This window comes from Penicillium citrinum (genome assembly GCF_028827155.1).
Source record: "Penicillium citrinum strain IBT 23319 chromosome Unknown utg000006l:1.0-3011923.0:1.0-3012962.0, whole genome shotgun sequence".
NCBI lineage: Eukaryota > Fungi > Ascomycota > Eurotiomycetes > Eurotiales > Aspergillaceae > Penicillium > Penicillium citrinum.
In genome coordinates, this window is record NW_026622691.1 from 2,067,568 (window position 1) to 2,093,865 (window position 26,298).

Below are 26,298 nucleotides of genomic sequence, written 5' to 3' on the forward strand. Positions count from 1 at the left end.
GCAGTATGGAAAGTCGAGAAATTCGGGGAGAATGACTCTTACAAAAAGTGGGATGTTATCTGCGCCGGCCCCACACCGCCGGGCAGAACTTTTAGCGGTAACAAACCAAAACCCCCCCGTTCCCAAGCCAGCAGAGCTCTGCCATCGCTCTTGAAAGCCCTTGTTTCTTTTATTACATTCGCCATGGCAGGCATCTTTGAGGCTCCGCGGAACGCGGACACTCTTTGTGAGTCCTATATAACCTCTCCTTTTGACGCAGCGTACTAATCCATCTCGCACACAGTCTTGGGCGGACAGAAAATCACCGGTGCCGATGTCCGAGAGCAGAACGGTATGTTAGATGGAACAACGAGGTCAAGAAGTCAATTGCTGTAGCTGACTTCATTGCAGTCCTCGCGACCCAGGCTATTTCAAATGTCATCAAGAGTTCTTTCGGTCCCTCGGGATTGGACAAGATGATGGTCGACGACATAGGGGTATGGAATATGGAAGAACCCCGCAGAGCTCGAGGAACAGCTATTAACACCATTTTCCATCATAGGATGTGACCGTGACAAATGATGGTGCTACCATTCTGTCTCTGCTGGATATCGAACACCCCGCGGGCAAGATCCTTGTGGACCTGGCACAGCAACAGGATAAGGAGGTACGATCTCTACTTATTGAACTGGTCGTTTGGAAATTTTGATATTGATTCCTATGTAGGTCGGCGATGGCACAACTTCAGTTGTTCTGATTGCTTCGGAGCTTCTGCGAAGAGCGAACGAGCTGATGAAGAACCGGATACACCCCACCACCATCATCAACGGATATCGTCTTGCCCTCCGCGAGGCTGTCAAGTATATGAACGAGAACGTCACAACGAAGGTGGACAACCTGGGCAAGGACAGCCTGGTCAGCATTGCTAAGACTTCCATGTCTAGCAAGATCATTGGTGCAGATTCGGACTTTTTCGCCAACATGTGCGTGGATGCCATGCTTCAGGTGAAATCCACAAACCAAAGGGGAGAGACCAAGTACCCGGTCAAGGCCGTGAACCTGCTCAAGGCTCACGGAAAGAGCGGTACTGAGTCCGTCCTTGTCCACGGTTATGCTCTGAACTGTACTGTTGCCTCTCAGGCCATGAAGACCCGTATTACTGATGCCAAGATTGCCTGTCTGGACATGAACTTGCAAAAGGAGCGCATGAAGCTAGGCGTGCAGATCACAGTCGATGACCCCGATCAATTGGAGAAGATCCGTGAGCGGGAAGCTGGTATTGTTCTGGAGCGTGTTGAGATGATTTTGAAGTCCGGTGCCAATGTCATCCTGACTACCAAGGGTATCGATGACATGGTCTTGAAGACCTTCGTTGAGAAGGGTGCTATGGCCGTTCGCCGTTGCAAGAAGGAGGATCTTCGCCGCATTGCTAAGGCCTCTGGTGCCACTCTTGTCAGCACACTGTCTGACTTGAACGGAGATGAGAAGTTCGACGCCTCAAACCTCGGTCACGCTGAGGAGGTTGTTCAGGAGCGCATCTCGGACGACGAGTGCATTCTGGTCAAGGGCACCAAGGTTCACACATCGGCCTCTATCATCCTTCGTGGTCCCAACGAGTTCAGCTTGGACGAGATGGAGCGTTCCGTGCACGATTCTCTGTGCGCCATTAAGCGCACCTTGGAGAGTGGCAGCATCGTCCCTGGCGGTGGTGCCGTTGAAACCGCTCTTCACATCTACCTGGAAGAATTCGCCGTCACAGTGGTATGTCATTATTCCAGCGCTAACTTCTTTCGCGTGAATAGTCGCTAACACAATATCTAGGGCTCCCGCGAGCAACTCGCCATCGGTGAATTCGCCCAGTCACTGCTTGTTATCCCCAAGACTCTCGCCGTCAATGCGGCCAAGGACTCATCCGAGCTGGTCGCTCAGCTCCGTGTTCGCCACGCCCTGTCACAGCGTGTGCAGGATGGCGATGCCAATGAAGAGGAGAAGGCTATTGCCAAGAAGAAGACCTACCGCAACTATGGTCTGGATTTGATGAAGGGACGTGTTCACGACACCTTAAAGGCCGGCGTTTTGGAGCCTAGCATGAGCAAGGTTAAGCAGCTCAAGAGTGCTGTCGAGGCCTGCATTGCTATTATGCGCATTGATACTATCATCAAGCTGGATCCCGAGCAGAAGCAGGATGATGGCCATGGTCACTAAACGCTTGATGTTTTGACTACGGAAACTTTAAAAAGGCAGTAATTTGATGTTACATAGAAATGAAAAAAATGCAGTGGATATGATGACCAGAAGTCTGCTGCGGCTGCATATGAACGAGATTCTTTTATCAAATGGATATCCTATAGAAAAAGATTATAACACTGATACTCCCCGAAAAATTACTGACGCTTCTCGGCCATCATTCGTCGGTATTCCTCCACAATATTTCTCCGCTCGCTGGCCAACTCCTCTCGTCGTCGTAGACTGCCAACAGCATTGGGCACGTTGGCAACATCAACCTTAGCACCGCCGCGTACTTTGAAGATCTCACGGGGTTTCTTCAACTGTGGTGGCTCCTGAGCAACGTCAAACGGGTTGGCCTGTCTCTCCTTGTCCCGCTTCTTCAATTTTGCCCAGGGATCAGGGTCATCGTCACCAACATCCCCATTACCAGATTTGTTCTTCTTCTTGGGCGTTGCACCCTTCTTCTTAGCCTTAGCACCACGTCTCTCCAAATCCCACTGTCTCAACAGCTCCAGTTGTTCCTCCATTTGCTCCTCGCGTTCCTCCCGCTCTTCTTGTTCCTTCTCCCGGATCTTAGCCTCATCCTCTCGCCAACCAGCCTGTAAACGTCGTAGGTGCTTTTCATGCTTCGTCATCTTGTGATCGCGAGTCTTAGGCGCACCAGGATGATTAGATTTCGTCATAGCAGAAAGTGGTAGCGCACGGTCAACGCGCGCCGCAAAGTCTGAAAGCTTCTCGCCGGGCAGGATCTTAGGCATTGCTTGTTTGGCCTCTTTGCCACCAGCTTCATTCTGTTCAGACAGAGTCTTTGCGGGCTTCTTATTCGCTTCCTCCTTAAATTCTCCATTTTCATGCTTCCGCTTCTTGTTGTCTGGGTTCTTCTTTTTCTTTTCGCCCGTCTCGAGTCCTGAGGGTGGTGCTCGTCGACCAGTGGTCTGGAATTGCATCAGGTGCCGAAAAGCTCGAGGAGTGTCATCTTCCTTTGCGCTCTTGCGACGACTATTTTGAAATGAGGCTTTCTTTTCCCCGTCATCTTGCTTCTGCGCTGGTTTCTTTTCATTCTTTGCTTTAGTCTGTGGATTACGGACGGGGAGTGCTTTTGCGATCACCGATGGTGGAAGATCGAATTGCCTGGACAAAGTTGAGATTAGTTTATGAAGCCCTGATACGCTGAAGATATGGCTCGGACTAACGATTCATCTTTTTCGCGTCTCTTATGCTTGTGAGGCATGATTAATGCTGGGGTGTGAAGATTGAAGTTGTCCAGCGGAACTTTTTTTTTTCGGGTCGAAGTTATCGGCCAATCGTCTTATCAACGTGGGACGTTGATACCGCCCGCGTTGACCTTGGAGGATCAACCACAGCATTTACAAGCCCTTGTATTCTTTTGGGGGTGTCTTCTTGGATATAATTGTTGGAACTTGAGTACGTCAAGTGCTTGAGCTCTAGTCAATAATAATGAGAGTTTGTACTTCTTCATGAAGCAGTTATCAGAATCTATTTCTCTTGGGCCTAGGAACTAAATATAAATCACACTACCATATGGGCATACATCTGTATCATAAGGTACAATAATGCTCTAGTGTAGAGTATTGTATTCTTCAGGAGTGCTTATCCAAATCTCAATTTCAAGGTTGAAATGAAGTGCCAAGGCAAGCCAGGCTCTATTGGGATCTATTATTATACCAAATGTATTGAAACGAGTCATCAATTGAGAATAACCCCGAGAGATGCAGTATAAAAGCAGACGGGTATGCTACGCTAATAAAAAGAAAATGCCTGCCGAAAACTCCAGAAAATGCCCACATAAAATAGAAACGCCATTCCAACACCTTGCGGATGCAAGTACCGATAAATGACAATAATGAAAGGAAAGTCTTCGCAAGAATCATTCATCTTCGTCATCATATGAGTCTTTCACAGCAGCCCAGCCGCATTCCCAGCGACGACCTTCGGTCTCACCGCTGGTTCGAAGCTCACGAGCCTCAGGTCCTTCGCGCCAGCATCTGGCGCTATAGTCATCGCTCACAGAAATCATTTCGCCATCGACGGTCCATGAGACCGCTGTAACCTCCCTGCTGTGTCCTTCAATAAGAGGAGTCCCGGATTGGTATATCGGGATAGTGTCTTCCAAGCGCCCAGACAGGCCAACCCCAGAGTTGGTACGGCGAAGGCCAGACCGTGTTGTGAACAGTGATGTACGGGTCGGGAGGCCATCATCAGGTGTTTTAACAGTAGACTGCAAAAACCTTTCATCTGTTGGGAACAGAATAGGACAATGGTCACTGCTTCCAGCTGCCAGCAGCTCTGGGCGATCACCGGATGCCTTGCGAAGGGCGAGCTTGACATAAAAAGAAGAGACCTGGAGGCGAGGGTGGCGGAATCCATACAGAGGTCCCAATCCTTCCTTGTCGGATCCTCCAGAGCGCCGTGGGCGGTTATTGTTCAGAGAAAGCTCGGGGGCATGTCCCAGCATAAGATGTGAGGTTGAGTATGCATAGACCGTACCGTCACGGCAAAGGGTGTAAAGCCGCGAACCTTCGCCACTAAAGGCCATAGACGTGAGACCGAACCTGCGGTATTTCATATGACTATCAGGCTCTCGTGTGGTAGACAATGGAAGAACTGGTCGGCCACGGCGGTTGTGGTGCGCAGTTCGCAGATCCCATAAACGAACACTCGCGCTCGCCTCAGACGCAGTAACAAAAAGGTTTTCTTGTCCGGGAGGAAGAAATGCCAGGGAAGTGACTGTGATGTCTGATCGGCCAAAAGGTGGAGGGTCGTTTTTGTCCATATACGGTTTCTGCGGGGTGCTATAGGCGTGAGCACCATGGATTGTGTTGAGAACGTGCGGGTAAGTCATCTTGCGCGGGGTTGTGGTACAGTTTTCGGCCTCAGATTCTAGCGAGCACCTCACTTGTAGAGAAGGACGTTCGAATCCTTTGCACCGAAGATCCCAAATGTTGACATTTCCATCCCTGCTGCAGGTTGCAAGGACCTTGTTGTTGGAAGCTGGCTGAAATTGGATTCGTTTCACAGATGATACGTGGTTCGACAAACAATGGACTGGTCGTTGGGTTGTCATATCAATGACTAGAGACGTTTGATCCCCGGAAGCGGTAGCCAGCAATAAATCGTCCGAAGAAAATTCAAGATCCATAATCGAGTTCATGTGTGGACGAAAACCAAGGTATGCATTAGAAAACCCCCGCTCGTCGTCCTTAGAAGAATCCAGTAATCGAATGCCACCTTCCTCGTCGCCAACTGCCACCAGAGAATTGGCTATCATGCTGTTAGTAAAGTGGCATATGAACTGCGTTGAATATGAGTAAGGGAACATACTATTGCAAGAGGCGCTGCAGAATGGCAGAGCCATAGACCCCTCAGAAGCTTGACTAGCACATGAGTGGCGGTCCTCGGGTCGCGAATGGAAATCAGATGTAACATCTTGCCAGCCTACAATCCATATTAGACGTTATACCTTTTCTCTCACTGTGCTTAAAAGACTAACCGGCCCCAGCAGTTGAACGAAGGGTCAGGCGATTCGCCCGCGACCCCTTAACGGTGCGCATGAACAACGACCCTGACGTTTGCAATACCTGAGATCTATTGATTGGAGATACTGGTCGACGTCTCGGGGGGCTCGCTGGGGCTCTGTCAACGAAGCGGCCTCGAACAGCGGGATCGATATCTCGAATCATAGGTCGCTGCTCCACTTCGTCGCCCACCGGAGATCGCACACGGACCTTTTTTAATGGTGATGATTGAAGCGGAGAAGCTGCTGAAGAAAATGAATGCTTCCGTTTCCTACTCGGAGTCCGCATCAAATCTTCTGGTAAGCCATCGTAGGCATTTCTAACACTTCCAGATTTGGATGATCTAGTGAAAGCGGGACCGAGTCGGTTGACAGCTGGTGAATTGAGGGCCCTTAATGCCTGGCGGTTCGATCTGATCGGGCTACCATTGTTTCCACTATTCAACAAAGACCGTGGTGTAAAGAATCGTCGGAATGACCGAGGTGTGACCGTAGGTGGTTTTCTCTGTCGTCGTCCACCAGCAGCTTCAGATGCGACGGAAGGCGGGGAGGATGGGATTTCCTGGGATGAAGGAGGGAATATGGGCTCTGATCTAGGCGGTTCATGATGATCAACGACCCGATCCATGGTATGCACAAGTCGGAGGGGAGGAAAAGAAGAGATCGCGAGAGAGCCTCCAAGGTGGATTTACATGGAGAAAAGATTTGGCCGAAGGGGGTAAGATTGGAAGCGGGTCGTGTTGCGCGCAACAGACGTGACTTGGACGCGCGAGCGTGGCGTGCGGCGTGGTTCGGGCATTTGGGAGGGTTCAGACACCATGCCAAAGCCGGTTCCCTTGCGCATTCTTAAATCATTTTATTTATACAAGATGGGAGAGGGTAAAGGGTGAATTTACTTCTAGAATAATTATGAATGAAGGTCCTCAAAGGAGAGAGAATTTTCTATAGATGTCGAACTCTAGGGCAGAGCCATATCTACAAAGAAAGCCACATTGGCGAGGAACAAAAACTTTTAAGGCTATCGGATGAAAAGTGTCCTAGAATTTTTCAATCAGAACCCTATGATTTATATCACCTCGATAATAGAATTTCGTAGTTATATTTATTCATTTACAAAGTACTTTTTTTTTCATGAAGTAAACAGTGATGACTAAGGTCCGACTATCTCAGAAGGCGGTCAACCAGCTCTGATCATTGGGCGGTGTAACTTTTCTGCCATGCATCGGACTGATTTTTTTTTCGGGAAATCTAGAATTCAACCGTGCTTGTTGCTTTACCAACAATGGCGCCAATTAAGCGCAAGGGGAATGCCCCCGAAGAAACGGCTGTTCGTCAGCCACAGAAGCGTGCGAAAGTTGGAGCTGAGGATCACAAAAATGAGCAAAAGCCCAAGGACACTGCTCCGAAGGCCTCGGAGCTCTCTGTCCTCCGCGACGATGAACCATCATTCCCTCGAGGTGGTGGTAGTGTTCTAACCCCGCTAGAGCGCAAGCAAATTCAGATTCAAGCCCACAAGGATGTTCTATTTGAACAAAAGGGTCCCAAAAAACAAACACGTGAATTTGATGATAACGACGAAGATGAGGAGGCCGACGTCGACATGGAAGATGCCGATGCTGCGACAACCAAGAAGTCGCGAAAGAAGAAGTCCAAGGGCAAGAAGTCTGGTGACAAGGAAACGAAGTCACAAGACAAGGAGGAAGTTCGTGTTGAGCCCCTGACATTCAAGGTATGTTGATCCCAAATGTTCTACGACGAGGTAAGCAGCTTTTGACTAAATTTTACGACAGCGCATTGTACCCGGTTCCATGCTACTTGGCCAAGTCTCGAGCATCAACGCCAATGATATCGCTCTCTCGCTGCCCAATAACCTTGTCGGATACGTCCCTCTCACCGCTGTATCCAAGGGACTCGATGATCGCATTGAGAAGATGCTTAACGAAGAGGAAGATGACGATGATAGCTCGGATGAAATCTCCTTCGACCTAAAGGATCATTTCTATATTGGCCAATATCTTCGGGCATATGTCGTTTCTACTGGCACCGAATCTACTGAGGCTGGTGCCCGCAACAAGAAGCGCCTTGAATTGTCAATCGACCCAAGGCAAACCAACTCTGGACTCTCTAAATCCGACTTGGTTGCAGAGACTGCCGTTCAGGCCTCCGTTGTCAGTGTTGAGGACCATGGTCTAGTGATGGATCTTGGAATCGAGGGCTCAGAGCTTCGCGGTTTCATGTCCTCGAGAGAGATTGACTCACATATTAATTACTCCGATATCAAGGAGGGATCGGTCTTCCTTTGTCTTGTCACTGGCCAGAATGCCAGTGGTAATGTCGTCAAACTTTCCGCTAATCTCCAACATTCTCTCAAGAAGTCGCACTTCCTCGCAGCGGCTCCCACCATCAACTCCTACCTCCCCGGTGTTGCCGCAGAGATTCTCTTGACCGAAGTTACAGCTAATGGCATGATCGGAAAGATCATGGGTATGCTCGACACCACCGTTGACCTAGTCCAATCCGGTGTTTCAGACGGAAAACTTGACTTGGTGCGCAAGTTCAAGATCGGCGCTAAGATCAAGGGTCGGATCGTTTCGACTTTTCCCTCTGCTGAGCCATTCAAGGTCGGGTTCTCTATGCTGGACCATGTCCTCAAACTTTCGACCAATACTCACGGCCCCGATTCTTCGGAAGATGCCCCTGCCATATCCGCCATTATTCCCGAGACCAAGGTGGTGAAGGTCGACCCTGGTATGGGTGTCTACGCGCAGATCGGCGAGACCAAGAAAACTGGATTCGTCCATATCTCAAGGCTCTCAGATGGTAAGATTGAGTCGATCTCGGATGATTCTGGTCCTTTCAGGGTTGGGTCTACTCACGAAGCCCGCGTTGTCGGCTACAACAAGATGGATGATCTTTACCTTCTCTCTTACGAGAAATCCGTGATTGAGCAGCCTTTTATCCGCATTGAGGATGTCACAGTCGGCGCCCTCGTCAAGGGCAAGGTCGAGAAGCTCTTAGTTGGCGCTACTGGTATGGATGGTTTGATTGTCAGCCTGGCAGACGGCATCACTGGTCTCGTCCCATCTATGCACTTTGCCGATACCAAGCTCCAGTTTCCCGAGAAGAAATTCCGCGAGGGATTGAAGATCTCCGCCCGGATTTTGTCCGTGAACCTGGAGAAGCGCCAGATCCGTTTGACTCTGAAGAAGAGCTTGTTGAATAGCGAGTCGGCAGTATGGAAAGATTACAAGGACATTGTTGGAGGCGCCCAGTCACCAGGAACTATCGTCAGTCTGCAGAACCACGGTGCTGTTGTCCAATTCTATGGCGATGTTCGCGGTTTTCTTCCTGTGTCTGAAATGAGTGAGGCCTATATCAAGGACCCAGCTCAGCACTTCCGCCTTGGACAGGTTGTCAATGTTCACGCCTTGAGTGTCGACGCTGCTCAGGGCAGGCTTGCTGTTTCCTGCAAGGATCCATCCACATTTACCGACAAGTATCGCAAGGCATTCGAAGAGATTCATCCTGGTTTGCTTGTCGCTGGAACTGTCTTTGAGAAGTCCAACGATGATGTTCTCCTCAAGCTCGATGAGTCTGGCCTAGTGGCCCGTCTCGATGTTCAGCACATCATTGATGGATCTCCGTCAAAGCAAACCTCGACTCTTTCCAAGATCCGTGTCGGTCAGAAGCTGAACGACCTCTTGGTTCTTGATATTCAGCGTGCGCATCGCCTCATCCGGGTTTCCAGCCGCGCCAGTCTGAAAAAGGCTGTGAAGCAAAAAGCTATTCCCACCAAGTTTGAGGATGTGCAGGAGGGCAGCACGGTTACTGGTTTCATCCGCAACATCACTCCTGATGGCTTGTTCGTTGAGTTCCTTGGTGGCCTTACTGGCCTTCTTCCCAAGCGTCTTATCGAAGAAGAAAACCTGTCTCAGCCTCAGTTCGGCGTCTCCAAGGGGCAGGTCATCTCATTGACCGTTCACTCGGTCGACCTAGATTATCAGCGATTCATTCTGAGCCAGAAGGAATCTGAGGCTACCCATACGGGGCCCAGGAAGACCAAGGCTCCTACCGAGCAGAATGATGACCCTGTCTCTGGTCCTGTTGATGAGAACATTAAGAACATGTCTGACTTTACATTCGGTCGCATTGTCAAGTGCAAGGTCACTTCTGTCAAGTCCACCCAGGTCAATGTACAGCTTGCCGATAACATTCAGGGACGTATCGATGTGTCCGAGGTCTTCGACAAGTGGGATGACCTCGAGGACCGCAAACATCCCCTGCGGTTCTTCAAGACCAAGCAAATTGTTGAGGCTAGAATTCTTGGTATTCATGATGCCCGTAATCACAAATTCTTGCCCATTTCGCACCGCAGTGGCAAGTACCCTGTTTACGAATTGTCTTTGAAGCCCAGCTTCCTCAAGGCTACCAACCCCGCCCCATTGAATCTCGAGCAGGTTCAGGTTGGATCATCTTGGATGGGTTTCATCAACAACATCTCCGATAATTGCATTTGGATCAATCTGTCTCCTAGTGTCCGCGGTAGACTTCGCTTTATGGATGCTTCCGACGACTTGTCTCTGCTCACCGACGTTGAGAATAATTTCCCCATCGGATCTGCTTTGAAGGTCCAAGTCACCGGCGTCAACGCTGAAAAGGGACAATTGGACCTTTCTGCCAAGCAAGGCTTCGACAAGCTTTCATTCGGAGATGTCTCGGTTGGTATGATCGTTGCTGGTAGAGTGACTAAGGTCACCGAGAAGCAGGTGATCATGCAGCTCAGTGAGGCCGTCGTTGCAGCTGTTAACCTCATAGACATGGCGGATGACTATTCCAAGGCTAACCCATCCTTGTACCGTAAGAACGAGATTCTGCGCGCCTACGTTGTCTCTGTTGACGAGCCCAACAAGAAGATCCAGCTGTCTCTTCGCCCGTCTAAGGTTCTGAGTTCCACGCTTCCCGTACAGGACCGTGAGATCACTTCTCTCAAGGACATCAAACCAAACGAGGTCATTCGTGGTTTCGTTAAGCGCGTGACGGATGCCGGTCTTTTCGTGTCTGTTGGTCGCGATGTTATTGCGTATGTCCGCGTTTCCGATCTATCCGATGCCTATTTGAAGGAGTGGAAGGATGCTTTCCAGGTCGACCAGCTTGTGAAGGGCCGAGTCACTATGGTTGATGCCAGTCAGAACAAGCTGCAGCTCAGCCTGAAAGACTCTCTCTTAGACCCCAACTACAAGGCCCCCGTAACCCTGCGAGACCTCAAGGTTGGCCAGGTTGTGACTGGTAAGATCCGCAAGGTCGAGGAATTTGGTGCCTTCATTGTCGTTGATAAGTCTTCCAATGTCAGTGGTCTTTGCCACCGCAGTGAAATGGCTGATAAGCGCATTGAAGATGCTCGTACCCTGTACGATGAGGGTGATAATGTCAAGGCCAAGATCATCAAGATTGATCCCGCGTCGAAAAAAATCTCCTTCTCCTTGAAGGCGTCCCATTTCCAAGATGCACCGGATGAGAGTGACGATGAGGAGCTCAGCGACGCTGCTGATGGTGGTGTTGAGCTGCAGGGCGATAGCGATGATGATGATGTCTCTATGGGAGGTGTCGATGTTGGGGATGGCAGTGAAGACGATGAGGAAGAGGAGGAGGAGGATAGTGACGTGGATGAATCCACCAAGCCTTCCAAGGACGGAGGTCTTGGTGCTAGTGGCTTTGACTGGAGTGGTAACGTCCAACCCGACAACGCGGCCGCCGACTCGGATAGTGATGAGGAGGAGTCTTCCAAGAAAAAGAAGAAGAGTCGTAAGCCCGAAATCCAGGTCGACCGCACTGGCGAGCTGGATGCCAATGGGCCACAAACCGTTGCCGACTATGAACGTCTTCTTATGGGCGAGCCTGACTCGTCGTTACTGTGGCTGCAATATATGGCGTTCCAGCTGGAGCTTGGTGAAGTTGAGAAGGCTCGTACCATCGCTGAGCGTGCTCTTCGTACCATCTCCATGGGCCAGGAGTCTGAAAAGCTGAACGTCTGGATTGCTTTGTTGAACTTGGAGAACACCTACGGCAATGATGATACTCTCGAGGAGGTGTTTAACCGCGCTTGTCAGTACCAAGACGCGCAAGTCATATACGATAAGATGGCTAGTATCTATATCAGTTCCGGAAAGAACGAGGTATGTTTATTCGTTTTCCCGTGCCCTTTAATAATGTCATGGTCTAACTTCTTCACTTAGAAAGCGGATGACCTCTTCCGAACCGCAATGAAGAAGAAGATCGCAAACCAATCCCCAGCCTTCTTCTTGAACTACGCCAGTTTCTTGTTCGACATTCTGGCCAACCCAGAGCGTGGTCGTGGTCTGCTTGCTCGTGCACTGCAGTCTCTGCCAACCCACACTCACGTCGAGACAACCTCCAAATTCGCACAACTGGAGTTCCGCTCAGCCAATGGAGACATCGAGCGTGGTCGAACAGTTTTTGAGGGACTTCTTTCTTCGTTCCCGAAGCGCATTGATCTGTGGAACGTCCTAATCGATCTAGAGATCAAGAACGGCGATGCAGACCAGGTCCGCCGTCTGTTCGAGCGTGTGCTCGGTCTTCAGCGCAAGAAGGGCTCCGTCAGCGTGGACGCGAGCAAGAAGCTGAAGCCCAAGCAGGCCAAGTTCCTTTTCAAGAAGTGGCTTGCTTTTGAGGAGAAGCTTGTTGCTGAGGGTGGAGATGAGAAGATGGTGGAGGAGACCAAGGCACGGGCAGCTGCCTATGTCAAGTCGCTCCACCAAGAGGAGTAGATTGTATTACTTTGATGTGTTAATTAACCAAAAAAAAACCGTGGGTGTTTGGGACCATTGCATTCGTTGTATATAAAGCGCTATCGAATTGATCTGCGGATATTCCATATTTACTGGCCTGTTGCTTCCACGGTTTTGCCTTCGTAGTAGTATATTCACATAAATGCAATGCTTGGCGTCTTTGACTCCACGACTTACTATCTCCTAGCCCTTGCATGTGCAGATATCCGTTCCAAGATAATTCTGCAAGCCCTCGCCAACATCAACCACATCTTTTAGCATGAGATGCCCCACCGCCTCTCGTTGGCTGCCGTCGAGCTTACCAAAGTATCTTGGAACCCTAAATAATCGAGACCAATCAACGGGAGTTTCTCCGCAACATGCGAGCCGCAGGTCGCTGATTGACCCCCCCATTATTCAAGGGAAAAGAAGAAAATTAACCTGGTGGTGGGAGGTCTAGTCTGTATTATACTCAGTGAAATGGGAGCTGCAGTGAAATGTGCGTGGACTTTAGGATGCTAATTCGTGGTCGTTGCACTGGGCGCTCGCATTGATATCTTCGATACAGCCAGCCCTACCACCGGTTAGGGCTGAACGGTACTATGATCTTTTGGCACTCTGATCTCAAAGCATTGAGAGTCATTTTGAAGAGAAATTTTGATCTCTAGATGACTTGAGAGATATCCCTACTTCTCTAAGCTACCTCTTATAAGCTCCACCTCTTGCAAATGAAAGAGAGATCGTTTTGTAGACTAGATATTGTGAATTCAATGCGATTTTCTCTGAGCCCCAAAACCCTTGAGGTATACGAGCAGCTATCCCTAATGCAATTGAAACGGAAAAGATTAGAAAAGCAAGTAACATCGCTTAAATTGATCATAGTGTGACAGCTTATTCATCATCTTTCCACCGGGTCAAGATTAGGAATATACCATGCTCTTAACCTCTGGGCGTAACTCTAGACTATATAATGTGCTGCATCGGCTGCATTCACTTTGAAATTAAAGCGGCCGATACAATATCCGTCTTATGGTAGTAGACTGACCGGCCCAGCATTTTGAAAATTGTAATTAAGTAGAGAAAATCAATTCTGAACAATACCCAATACTACACGATGTAAACACTTTGATAGAAGCACGCACGACGATGCTAAGGGACAGTGGGTCACTAAACCTAAACAGGATCACGCTAAACTGTATGTGGAAAACATGGTCTGTGAACTACGAAGGATTTGGTCATTCCCGAGATTTTCCCTACCATTTTGAGTGAGAAAAGTACAGAAAGTACATAGTAACTCAGTAGAGTGAACAATTGGAGTAAGAAGACGGAACATCCTGAGGTAATCAACATATAAATGCAGCCCTGTTGCAGGTTCAAGGATCCTCTCCTCCATTTTAACTCTCGACACTCTTTCGAACCAAGCCAATTGGCACCCACCCCTAATCAATAATGGGGGTTCCATATCGTCCCCAGTCTATACAGACAAGCAATTCCTCCGATTTTCTCCTAGATGTTCCCTATGAAACCTATACAGATTCTCCAACTTGCGGCCCTGATGACCCCGGAAGAACTGTTGAGATTCCCCGCGCTCAAGTGGGGCCGTCAACATGGCGCAAGCTGACGAGTTGGCTTCCCTTCTCACGCACGCATCAGAGTCATACCCTATCCTTATTGGACCAGTCCCTTGACAAGAAGAAGTCACACCGATCGTGCTGCTGGCGCTTTTGTACGCGCAGTTTGCTCGTATTCTTCGTCATGCTGTGAGTCTATGTAGTTTTGTTATATGATTGCTTGACACCCACCGATCTAGCCCCCATCAACTCGTTTCACTCTTGGAAAAGTCAGGCCATTAACGCAGTTTAGTGGGTTAATACAATTCATTTCCCTTGCATTCGGGATCGTTCTCTCCTTTTTCCCGGACGAATATGACCGTGCTGCGAGTACATGGAAGAACACCGCGCCTCATCCGCAGAGTATCGTGGACGCTTCGCACTGGCCGACAGATCAGTCGCGCGAAATCATCGCGGTCAATTGTCACTCACATAACGACTACTGGCGCCGAATTCCACTCTTCTCTGCTCTAGAGGCTGGTTGCATCGGTGTTGAGGCGGATGTATGGCTCTTCGATGACGAACTGTACGTCGGTCATACCACCTCTTCTCTGACCTCCCGCCGAACTCTCCGATCCTTGTACATCGACCCTCTACTCGAAATTCTCGAGAAACAAAACCCATCTACTCCATTCAATGAAGTTGCTAACAGGCCTCCTCATGGAGTCTTCGATACTGACCCGGACCAGTCGGTTATTTTCCTAATTGACTTCAAGACCGATGGTGCCGTTACTTGGCCTGCTGTTGTCAAGCAACTTGCACCACTGCGGGATCGAGGATACCTGACATACTTCAATGGACAAGACGTCGTCCCCAGACCAATTACAGTCGTCGGAACAGGAAATACTCCTTTCGATCTTGTCACGGCTAACTCCACCTACCGAGATATCTTCTTCGATGCTCCACTCGAAAAGCTCGTAGACGAAGAAGATCCCGTGAAAGGGACGGTTCTCACGACTAAAGAGCATTCCCACGGCCTGGGACAAGGTCATTCTGGCATGCCTAGATCCATCAATGCGAACACTTTCAACTTAACAAATAGTTATTATGCGTCCGTCTCTTTTAAGAAGGCAGTCGGTTTTCCTTGGCCCTTCCATTTCACACAGAACCAGATGGATCTCATTCGCAAGCAGGTCCGAGTTGCACATCAGCATGGCCTGAAAGTACGCTACTGGTCCATCCCCGGCTGGCCGATTAGCCTGCGCAATCACATTTGGAGGATTCTAGCTCAGGAGGGTGTTGATATACTCAATGTGGATGACTTGGCTGCTGCTACCAAGAGTGACTGGAAGATTCCCGTCTTTGATTGGTGGTTGTAGATCTGAGTTAATCTGAATGATTATGCCGATCTTTTTTGTGGATTTTTCGTTGGGAGTCGCGGGTTTTGATTCGTTCTGGCTTTATTGACGTTTGAGATACCTCTTTACTTCGATAGATTTCATGATTTTTACGCAATCTTACGTTGAATGAATGATGGTTCTTTTAAGCAAGGGCGCTTAAATAAGTGTCATTTTTGCGGTCAATCCCTTTTTCTTTTGGGGACTGTCATGATGCAGTATGCTATAAAAATCCCAGTGTGTTTTGCTTTGTCTTTGCAGAGCCCTGTACGAGGGTTGCATCCGAGCGACCAATTACATGCAAGAGGCTAGATATGTAAAAAAGAATACAAATGTCGAAATAGGAACCCGAAGGTACAGAAGGGAGACAAGGCCTGAGAGGCCCAGTGGGTATCATCAATAATAAGATGTGCTGGGCACTTTGGAAATGCAGTAGGTTGTGGACTGGACAAGTTGAGGGTTCAGTCGGAAGCGGGAAAGAGGCTTGGCATAGGGAATGAGAACAGTTGAGTGATTCATCGAGCGTTATACGCAGAAAAGAGCCTCTTCGCCGAATTCTCGAACGATGCTGCCTTCCTCGCGCAAAAGCCCGCCTAGCCAATGCTTAGCCGTCTCAAAGTCCTTGGCGCCAAACTTCACCAGTACAAAGCCCGCGCGAACACGAGCTGCTGTCCAAGTGACATCGTGCTTGGAGGCAGAGGAATCCTCAGGCGCGGAAGACGGTGCTGATGAAGACCAATTCCGGCTGCCGATTCGAGGCTGTGATGTGAATTGTTCGATGAGGAAGCTGCCAAGCTTATCGAAGACTGGGCCTGACAAAATAAGCGTACCCACCACGCCGTGTGGTCTTGTGCGTTCTTGTATGACGTTCAATGGAAGCAGACCGGCCTGCGCTTGCGGTGGGACATCCGCGCCATCAGGTTGAGGGTTGATGCCGTGACTTGTATCTTCCATATCTTCGTCAGATTCATCTGAGGCGAGATCATCTTCCGTTTCATCGTCTAATATAACGGAGTCGCGAAGAAGAAGCCGGCTCTTTCCTGTCTTTTCATCGGCAGCCCAGACTTCATTTCGACCCTTCCAGAATCGGAAATTCCAGTTCTCGCCACGCGAGGTCCGGCCTTGCGTGACCCAATCTAAGACGCAGAGACTGCTACGCTGGTTACCACGAGCCGCAGCGTCAACTGTAAATGTCTGTACTTGGGCGTAGCGACTATTTTGATAAGGGACAGAGGGATCCGGTAGATAGCAGAGAGCGGACTCGCGGCCAATTCGGACGTCTAGTGATTGTTGACTCATATCAGAGAGATGATCGTTGGCAGGCATCTTCTTCCGGTGACCCTTAATTACACTGACTCCATTGTCATTCCCAGGTTCAGTCTTGAAGATCTTTGTGCTTCCTTGTGGTGTCGTAACCACCATTCGTGTCCTGGGTTCCAGCTTGATAGATACCTCGATATGATCCCCAGGAAGGAGACCACCCCCATAGGTGAGTAAATAAAGGTGAACGGGTCGTGAGGGACATGAATCGGATAGAGCAGCGGGATCGGGTGTGGGGACGAAGCCTGGTGCACGAGGTACAAGCTTCAATGGGTATTTGTAGGTGAGGGTCGTGAGAGTAGGATTGTTGGGAGGGAGTAGAGAGAGAACGACATTGCCCTGCCCCGGCTTCGCAATTGAAGACTCGAAGGGCGAGCGGATGGGCATTGCTGGTTGTCGCATTGTGGCGTATGTGATATGATGGATGCTTTTTTTCCCTTCTTTTTCTCTTGCAAATGGAAGCGGAGAGTGAGAGGAAGAAGTGACGCGGGCGGTGGGAGGACAGTGGAGTGGAGTGGAGTCTGCGGAGGGAAAAGCAGGTGGTTATATCAAGGCGCGAGGGTCAGACGAAGAATGAGCCAAGCAAGCATGAATGTTGTGATTCAGTAAGGCGTGATACCGGCAGGCTGCAGCATGATGTTTATTGCAGAAAGGTTGTCTACCCCGGAATTTTTGGGCGTTAATGACTGGTATATAAAATTAGCCGGGGGGGGATGATCACATCCATTAGTCAATGGACTCACCCCTCTTGGTGCGAATGGACCAGCTATCCATGGACTAGATGCGACTATGTGTCAAGCGGGGGGCGGTTTGACCCCATGTGTCGATATGTTGAACGCCGTGAGACCGAACAAAGTGGACAAAGTGGATGAAGTGGACTGGCAACGGCATCGTGGGGAGTGCAATTGCGTTTCTATGACAAAGAGGAACCCTCGCCGCAGCGTCTCAACTGGTTGCAGTCGCTCCAAATGGGGCTGCGGCGGGGCTTGGCATCCACCACATGACTGCCTTATGTCATCGTACTGGGCGATCTACCACGCCGGGGTATTTTTGGCGTGTATTTATTGTTTCGGAGTGGTATCACTTGCATTTGGACTGCTGCTGCCAAGACTTTCCGTTCAACCTATGTATATCCCTGGTCACCCCTACCAGGGAGTGGCACGACGGGATCTTCAGAAGGGGCAGTGCTAGGCATCTGCTCGCTTAAGTCTGTTTGAGCTGCATGTCGTGCAGCATACGAAGAATGAGGACAGAAAATTGGGGAAGACCGGTGTTGTGGCATGGTTGTATACATTCATGAATAGGCAGGACAATTTTATTATACTGTATGGACATACGTCTGGCATTTTTCATAATCGCCAACCTTGGCAAGTATAGGGAATTGAACTAAATTATACTAGCATTAAAAGATATCCTGCAGTATAGTACTCTTGAGATATAACTAGCGTAAGCAAAGAGTAACAGTCAAAAGGCAGCACCCAACCGCCACATTTCTCTCATGGAAAGCGTTGGCGAATACGGAGGTAACTTGTGATCAAAGATAAATTAAAGAAAGCAAATAGAGCGAAACAAGAGACAATAGTCAAGACAAAAATGGGACTTGACTACAGAACCTCGACACAGTTGCTTATCAACTCAGGTACATACAATCATTCTTATAGTAAGGATTACTTGCATCAATGGACCTTGCTACATAATTCGCTGTATATCAACCCTCCCGGGTTCATTCGGTCAATCAGTCAAGTGCCAGAGTTGATATACGACTGAATTTGAGGCCTTATACACAGACATGGATGGCAATCACTCTTTCCTGATATTATTCAAATATACTGTGTATTGCGGGATATTATCATTGCAGAAAATCATTGTTAATCTTGGAAGCGGGATTGGCTACTATACGGATTTTCTCGTAGTATGTGCCTGTCCTCTTAGATGCTACAAGATCAAGACCTCGTGGCTCCAATTTTCCCCGGGAAAAATTTTAATGTCAACACTAGATATAACAGTCTAATATTGACATTAGCATAACTTGACTAACTTGACTCTGTTCCATAAGAGTACTCGGGGGCTTTTCACGTTATATAGGATCCCTGGAGGAAGACACTGCTCCCAACGATCAACCCAACATTCGATTGAAGTAATTGCATTACTCTTGGTCTCAAAAGATTTGGCTGTAAAGCACTAGTTAGTTGAACAACTAGTAACTAATTAACTACTTGGTTGTTGAACCATCCCATTTACATCCACTCACTGCCTGATATATATGGCATCAATATCAATGACAAGGCGGTAAGGCATCAAGGCACCAAAGCACAACGCGACTTTGTAAACTTTACACGCTTCTTTGGAACCCCCGCCCTCCGATCAATTGGTCTTCCCATTGCTCCCAGGAGACTGTTCGAGTTTTGACAACTTTTGCATTCAGTCGCGTTACTTGATCTCGAACACGCCAGACCAATCGACCGCATCCATCGCATTGCATCGACTTGCCGATTTGTATTTGCTGCCGTCGCACGGCGCGTTTCACGGGGCGCGTTTTGACCTGGCGTCCAAACCTCCCAATCCCCGTCTTTATTCACCAGTCGGGACTGATAGACGCGAATACCCCGTTTTTACTGTCGGCGAATCCCAACCACACAATTCCCATCCACCATGGAAGTGGACAATCCAAGCAGCCCCTCGGCCACCCCTGTCGAGGACCGACGTAAATCAGGTCGCATGACGCGCCGTCCCGAAGCCTTTTCGCAAAGCACACATTCTGCCAGCGTGAAGCGCAAGCGTGGCGATGTACTTGAGCCCGGTGGCGATGACGATATATCGGAGTCAGATAGTGATGACACAAGCGAAGATGACGACCCGGATGAGGAGGAGTTACGAGCCAAAAGACGGGTATCCCGCAAGCCTCGAGCCAAAAAACCCCCGACGAAGAAAGGGCCTCGAGCTGCGAAGAAGCCTAAAATAGCTGGCAACGGAATTGGCAAACGACTTGCTTTCAGACCTGCTCTTAACGGCAGACAGCCAACCTCGCGTCCCCGCATGCCCAAGGTTCGGCCTGATCTGGCGGCAGGAGAGCATGGACTTTATGGTGAGTTTTTTTTTTTTAAAAAAAAAAAAATCTTTTGTGGGGTAAGATATGGCAATGTTGGCCTTCATTTACTGACGATTGCGGAACAGCCCAGGTATTTGGAAAAACTAATAATGCCGACACTGCTGCTGCACAATGGTTGAGTTTATACCAACGTGATTCCTGGAGTGCTATGCGGGACCTTGTCAACTTCATTATTCGTTGCTCTGGAGCTGAATTAGAGCTCAGCAAAGATGATATGGAAAACGTGGACCACGCACCCGACCACATTAGAAATCTACAGAGCGACTATCAGGAAGGAGGAGTCACCGACTATCCCCTCATCTCCCACGACAGGAAATTCAAAGCATTTCAGCCAGTTCTCGAAGAATTTGTCGCTGCACTCATACAGACATTCCACCATTCGTCAGTTCTATATACCACAGAAGCGCTTCTTGAAAATATTCAAATCTGGCTGTCTTCTATGTCGACGTCAAAATTCAGGCCCTTCAGACATACTGCCACAGTCATTGCTCTAGCTGTCATGAGTACACTCTGCGATATTGCCCAGGAGGTAACATCCACTGTGACAACGTCTCGGAAACAACTTGAGAATGAGAAGAAAAAGAAAGCAGTCAACAAGGGCCGTATAGAAGCGATCCAGACGGCCGTCTCCGAGGGCGAACAGAAAGTCGAACAACTCAATGATTTTATTCAAGATGGATTTGACACTGTTTTTGTCCACCGTTTTCGCGATGTTGACGGTACAATCAGAGCTGATTGTATGTCGGCATTAGGTCGGTGGATTCGTTCCTACCGAGAGATGTTCCTTGAAGCACAGTCCCTGCGCTATCTTGGCTGGACACTCTCCGACACCGTTGCTCAGGCTCGAATGGTTGCATTGACCCAACTGATACCTTTATACGAGAGCAAAGACAATATCGCTGCTCTCAACTCTTTCACCGAGCGTTTCCGCCAACGTGTTGTGGAAGTCGCAGTCCAGGATGCCGATATTAACGTACGAGTTGCTGCCATTGAGCTTTTGAGCCATTTGCGTGACGGCGGTTTCCTCGAGCCCGCCGACGTTGATGCAATTGGCCAATTGGTGCTGGATATTGACCCTAGAGTCAGAAAGGCAGCGGGCGGTTTCTTTGTTGCTAATGTTCAGGATGCGTTTGATTCATTAGTGGAGGAAGTCGGCGATGATATCAACGAGATGTTCGCTGATGACGATGAGGACGAGTTTGACTCACCAAAGCGCTCGTGGATTAAATTTAAGTGTCTTGTGGATATGGTCCAATCTTATGACGGACAAGAAAGTGAAGATCCCGGCGTCCCTACCACAGCACGTGAGGTGCTTTCTGGTGCCCCCGTCGATTCTCGATTTGTTCTTGCGACTGAGTCTATCTACCCTCACATGGAAGAGCTTTCACAGTGGCAGTCTTTGGCCGGATACCTCCTGTATGACCACTCACAAATCGCCGATGATCCACCAGAGGATGATACTACTGGCGTTATTCGGAACCTGTACAAGATGCAGGAAGGACAAGAAGGAATTCTTCTTGAAGTCCTATGCGCGGCAGTAAAGCTCCGCGTGCTCGAGGTTGCGAAGTCAGACATTGACAAGCGTGGACGCAAAGTCAAGGCACTGACCGCGAAAATCCCCGAACTTCAAGAAGAAATCTCCCACAATCTGGCCCAGGTCATCCCGCAGCTGCTAAATAAATTTGGCTCTGCCCCTGAAGCTGCATCTGCGGTTCTCCGTCTGGAGCATTGGGTGGATCTAGATACCATTCAGGACATGCAAAAGGATGCGACTGCTTACACATCTTTGCTCAATGATATCAACAAACAATTCCTCACTCACTCTGACCAAGATGTCTTGGCCGAGGCTAGCGTCGCTTTCCTGCATGCCAAAAGTTCAGACGAAATGCGAGAGGTTCTTGAAGGGAAGATTCAGGAATTGTGGGAAGACATGATCGATAATCTGAGCACATTTTGTCGCAAGAAGGAAGTCCAAGCAGGCGCTTCAATCCCCGATCCAGCCCTCACAGATCTGACCAATACCGTGACCCGTATCTCTAAGCTTTCTGCCATCATGGACTGCTCAGCAATCTTGGAGACTGTCCCTCGCGCAAAATCCAAAAAGGACAAAGGAGAGGTTCCATTTAACACACTCATTCGCCTGACAGAGCGTGCTCTTCTCCCGGAGGATGAAGATGAAGATATTGCACGGACAGAGGCTGAATTGGTCACAAATAGCATACAAACCCTACTCTTCTATTTCATGTGGAAGGTTCAGGGTCTGTCGATGGCCTTGAGCCAAGGCAAAGCTACGTTCAACACCTCATATTTTGAAGCGCTCACAAAGAGTCGTGAAACATTTTCATCTACACTACTGGATATCATGAAAGGGCTGAAAGGCCTCGACGACTTACGATTTACCGCGACTACAACATACCTGGACCTTCAAACACTATTCAGCACGCTGCGAAACGCTGGCCAGGGCGTTGGCAACGACGAGGATGTCGTTTTCCAAGTCCAAAGTCTCGTTCACGAGATACCCTCCGAGTCTCAAACTCTCGTTGCCAAGATCCACAGTATTGCCGAGGGAACATTCGCGAAGAAAGCCAAATATGAACTCGAGCCGGCTGAATATGATGACCCCGAATCCGAAGACGAGCCCGAAGACGATGAAGACAACGAGGAAGAAGATGCGACTGTAATCACGGAAAGACTCCGCAGCAGCATCGTCGCCGAGCAACGTCTATGTGAGCTTACCGGCAAGCTTGTCCTTGCTATAATTGGTCGCGTCATTGATGCATCAGGCTCAAAACGTGGGTCTCTGAAAAAACGTCTTCTACGTAACAAGACTTCCCTCGGCCAAAATTATCGGGAAGTCCTGTCCTATCTTGAAGAGCGTAAACCTCGCAGTGCGCCACGCAACAAGGGGAAGCAACCCGTCAAAAATGCACAGGCGGGAGAGAAACCACCAACGCCAGGCAGTCACATTAAGTCGGCTGAGCGAGTGGATGACGAAGAAGAAGAGGAGGAGGAGGGCGATCGTGATGATCCGATTGAAGAGGATGACGAGGAAGACCTTCGGGCGCGAGAGCTTGTCGAGGACGAGATCGTGGATGATGACAATGAAGATTTAAACCGTGGTCCTGATCCCGATGAAGATGAAATAATGGGTGACTGATTGCTTTCTCGTGGGTCATCTGTGTTCTGATATGTGATGTGTGGTTTTTCAGTATCCAACTTTTCAGCCTGTATCTTTATCTTTCTTATTTTTCTGATGTCTAAATTTTCTTTACTACAGTACCATGTATCGAGCTTACTAGTAGTATATGTATGACAGTATAGTATTGTCTCAACTTGCTTTGTCATTCACTTATTTTCCCTTGTACATCAAATTCTTGTGGTGTTTTATAGCCGTCCGATTTCGAGAGGACAATAAGCTGTCACGTTACTTTTGATGCCCTTGTAGCCCGGCTCAAATCCCCCATAAGTCAGTCTCTACCTCGCTCGTTGTTCGTTCATTTCGGCAAATCTCAAGAGGTGCAAGAATGCAAAGCAATGCGCTTAGCAATGATAGCCACTTGATAAATCTATTACAGTATCTATATTGGATAAATGCGATCCATTGCGAAGACTTGACATTTTTTCCCGTGGCAATTTGCAAAAGGAACTACCGATTGGAGCGTGATTGACAATGATCACCAGAGACGTTGTTTGCTTTGATCAACACAATGTCGGAGGGGTTAAAAACGAACCACGATTATAAGCATTGCCTTGATAGCGTTGCTGGTGCCAGCACACAAAGGTTGCTTCCTTCGGGATCTATAAACCCAGCCAGAGGTACCAATAGAACGGGATGGTGACATTAACATAGAAAGAAGAGAGAAATCCGATCCTTCGAAACGAATACGCCTGTGTATGAGGATGCTAAAGGGGGAGCGAGGGGTTACATGATGGTGAATCTTGTTTATCGTAAATCAAAATGGGGCGCGGAGAAAGGGGAGTGTGAATGAGAAAATCGTGACAAGGACGGGGAGACAAACAGGGAATATGGAGAACGGGAAAAAAAATTGAGTGATCCTTAATATCACGGCACGCTGGGCAACTCGCACTAGGCATGGAGACGCCGTGATAGGGTGCACTTGGCGTCGTATGTGATACCCATATTGTACGAATTGATTTCGTGTGACCTAGACCGGTACTACAGGCCCAGAAACTAGACACGAGCGAAGTGTAGGGTGGCTAGAGCGACGGGAGAACGCAGCCGCTTACATATCCATCGAGTCACCACCGTTGGCGAAGTTGAAGCCACCGGGCTGCTGCTGGCCAGCACCAAGGGCGAATCCAGTAGAGGTTTGCTGGGGAGCAAGCTCATCGATATCGCCAGCACCCTCTTCCTCATCGGAGAAGTACTTCTCAATGATGTTATAGGCCTTCATGTAGATCTCCTCGTTGGCGTTGTTCTGGCAATCGTGGATCTTCTCCATTCCACCGGCTTCCTCAATGAAGAGAGCGTAGCGGTTGACGCGAGCCTCACCCTGGCCGGCCTCCTTGTCCATCTCGCCGACCTTCAGGATGTTCTCAAGGCCATCCAGAGCAACCTGGATAATCTTGTTATCGGGGCAAGCGAGCAGGTCACAAAGGGGCTTAATGCACCCTTGGGAAACAAGGTAGCGGATCTGGTCAGGCTTCTGCAGACCACCAGAAGTGGCGTTGGAAATAGCCCAGCAGGCTTCCTTGCGGGTCTTGAAGTCGCCGTTGGCGAGGAGGTTGATAAGAGGAGCAATGATACCGGCGTCAATCACAGCCTGAATCTGGCTAGAGTTTCCAGCAGTGATGTTAGAGATAGTCCAGCAAGCCTCCTTACGAATGCCATCCTTGGTGGAGCTCAGAAGCGAGAGCAGAGCGGGCAGTGATCCGCAGTTGATGATAACCTGGGTCTGGACATCATCACCGGTGACAATGTTACCGACGGAACGGAGGGCGGGTGTTTGAACGGAAGTCGAGGCGTGCATAAGGAGCTCCACCAGTCGGCGGGGAATACCAGCTTCAATGACAGCCTGGATCTTGTCGTTGGCTCCATCGGAAAGATAAGAGATGGCCCAGCAGGCATCAATCAGAACCTCATCGTCCAGCATGTAGATGAGCTTGGAAAGCACCGGAAGAGCGGGGGCAATCTAGGCTGAAGTCAGATAAAATCGAAGATGGAAAAAGGAAGAAAGGAAGAAAACGTACAGTGTTCCAGTCAGGTTGAGGGGTCTTGCCACGGCAGAAGTTGCTCAGGGTCCAGGTAGCATTACGGAGCATGCTCAGCTTGCGGCCATCATTGATAAGGTTGAGCAGGGGACGCAGAGCACCGGCACCCAGAACGAAGTCACGGCAGTGAGGGCTGTCACCAGCAATGTTACCAAGGGCCCAGACAGCTTGTTCGCGGACATCGGGCTCAGGGGAGGCCAACAATTCGACGAAGATAGGGACGGCACCGGCTTCGATAACGACCTGAGTTTGTTGGGCGGAACCGGAGGCAATGTTGGTAAGAGCCCAAGCAGACTCGAATTGGACGAGGGTGTGGGGCGAGCGCAGGAACTCGACGAAGCGGCTGACGACTCCAGTCTCGATGACACGCTCAATAGGAGGGTTGCGCTCCTTGGACAGCAATTTGCGGAATTTAGTGGTGGCCTGAATTTGCTCCTCGACTTGGTCGGAAAAGACCCCCTTCACCATCTGGGGAAGCTCGACATTGAGCTAAAGGATCCATCACGTTAGCTCTTTGTAATTTCTAATTGTCACTCGCGAAAGAAAAAAAAAAACACATAGTGGGGTCGTGGTTATTATGGTCCGTGTTGGAGGGGTCGGCCCCATGGCAACAGGGCGGTGAAAAAAATTCCATGTTGATGATCGCATCATAAAAACAAAGAACTTGGGGCATCATCGAAGGGGAGGGAAGAAACCTCGAATCCATTCGGATTATAGGTAGAGAGCTTGTAGAAAGCCCATCGAATAGAATGGTGGTAAAAAGCATTGATGTCGGAAGAAGACAATCGAGAAAGAATGAAAAAAGTATATCATGAAACTTACCTCGCTCTCAATAGCACTGGCTTCATCATCACTCTCAGTCGCGGCGGCCATGCCATCACCGACACCGATTCCTCCATCACGGGTTTGGATACCACGTCGCTTAGCCAGGTTCTCCTCACGCTTCTGCTTCCGAATCTCAACCTGTTGTTCTTCACGGCGGCGGCGGAGCTCATCGGGGCGGAACTGGTTTCTGGCCTTGAACTGCGTCCGACGGTGCTCTGGAATATAACGTTCGGCCATTTTTGCAGATAAAAAGAAAGCGCGCCTCAAAAATTAAACTTAAGAAAGAAAAATCTGTTGGGTGGAAAGGGCGCGCTGAGGATGGGAGAAGGGAGAGAGA

General features: G+C 49.2%; 8 protein-coding genes across 8 annotated transcripts; 4 read left to right on the forward strand and 4 right to left on the reverse strand.

Annotated features, from left to right (window-relative positions):
- Positions 1–183: 183 nt before the first annotated feature.
- On the forward strand, positions 184–2,184 carry N7469_007308 (chaperonin-containing T-complex alpha subunit TCP1; the record flags this gene model as incomplete). Its single annotated transcript, XM_056646226.1, has 6 exons — positions 184–226; positions 284–331; positions 391–476; positions 542–646; positions 706–1,740; positions 1,801–2,184. 6 exons carry the CDS (start codon positions 184–186, stop codon positions 2,182–2,184), a joined length of 1,701 nt encoding a protein of 566 aa, XP_056499667.1.
- A 179-nt stretch (positions 2,185–2,363) lies between these two features.
- Positions 2,364–3,439, reverse strand: N7469_007309 (uncharacterized protein; the record flags this gene model as incomplete). The annotated part of the gene is made up of 2 exons (XM_056646227.1): positions 2,364–3,339; positions 3,402–3,439. 2 exons carry the CDS (start codon positions 3,437–3,439, stop codon positions 2,364–2,366), a joined length of 1,014 nt encoding a protein of 337 aa, XP_056499668.1.
- Positions 3,440–4,096: 657 nt separating this feature from the next.
- N7469_007310 (WD40 repeat domain-containing protein) lies at positions 4,097–6,371 on the reverse strand (the record flags this gene model as incomplete). The annotated part of the gene is made up of 3 exons (XM_056646228.1): positions 4,097–5,490; positions 5,551–5,664; positions 5,720–6,371. The coding sequence occupies 3 exons, from the start codon at positions 6,369–6,371 to the stop codon at positions 4,097–4,099; spliced, it is 2,160 nt and encodes a 719-aa protein (XP_056499669.1).
- A 654-nt stretch (positions 6,372–7,025) lies between these two features.
- Positions 7,026–12,528, forward strand: N7469_007311 (putative rRNA biogenesis protein RRP5; the record flags this gene model as incomplete). Its single annotated transcript, XM_056646229.1, has 3 exons — positions 7,026–7,472; positions 7,534–11,916; positions 11,977–12,528. 3 exons carry the CDS (start codon positions 7,026–7,028, stop codon positions 12,526–12,528), a joined length of 5,382 nt encoding a protein of 1,793 aa, XP_056499670.1.
- Positions 12,529–14,283: 1,755 nt separating this feature from the next.
- On the forward strand, positions 14,284–15,457 carry N7469_007312 (uncharacterized protein; the record flags this gene model as incomplete). The annotated part of the gene is made up of 2 exons (XM_056646230.1): positions 14,284–14,288; positions 14,374–15,457. 2 exons carry the CDS (start codon positions 14,284–14,286, stop codon positions 15,455–15,457), a joined length of 1,089 nt encoding a protein of 362 aa, XP_056499671.1.
- Positions 15,458–16,000: 543 nt separating this feature from the next.
- On the reverse strand, positions 16,001–17,197 carry N7469_007313 (urease accessory protein UreD; the record flags this gene model as incomplete). Its single annotated transcript, XM_056646231.1, has 1 exon — positions 16,001–17,197. The coding sequence occupies one exon, from the start codon at positions 17,195–17,197 to the stop codon at positions 16,001–16,003; it is 1,197 nt and encodes a 398-aa protein (XP_056499672.1).
- Positions 17,198–19,447: 2,250 nt separating this feature from the next.
- N7469_007314 (cohesin subunit IRR1) lies at positions 19,448–23,061 on the forward strand (the record flags this gene model as incomplete). Its single annotated transcript, XM_056646232.1, has 2 exons — positions 19,448–19,880; positions 19,970–23,061. The coding sequence occupies 2 exons, from the start codon at positions 19,448–19,450 to the stop codon at positions 23,059–23,061; spliced, it is 3,525 nt and encodes a 1,174-aa protein (XP_056499673.1).
- A 1,087-nt stretch (positions 23,062–24,148) lies between these two features.
- Positions 24,149–26,198, reverse strand: N7469_007315 (karyopherin alpha; the record flags this gene model as incomplete). Its single annotated transcript, XM_056646233.1, has 3 exons — positions 24,149–25,057; positions 25,116–25,625; positions 25,959–26,198. 3 exons carry the CDS (start codon positions 26,196–26,198, stop codon positions 24,149–24,151), a joined length of 1,659 nt encoding a protein of 552 aa, XP_056499674.1.
- Positions 26,199–26,298: the final 100 nt, after the last annotated feature.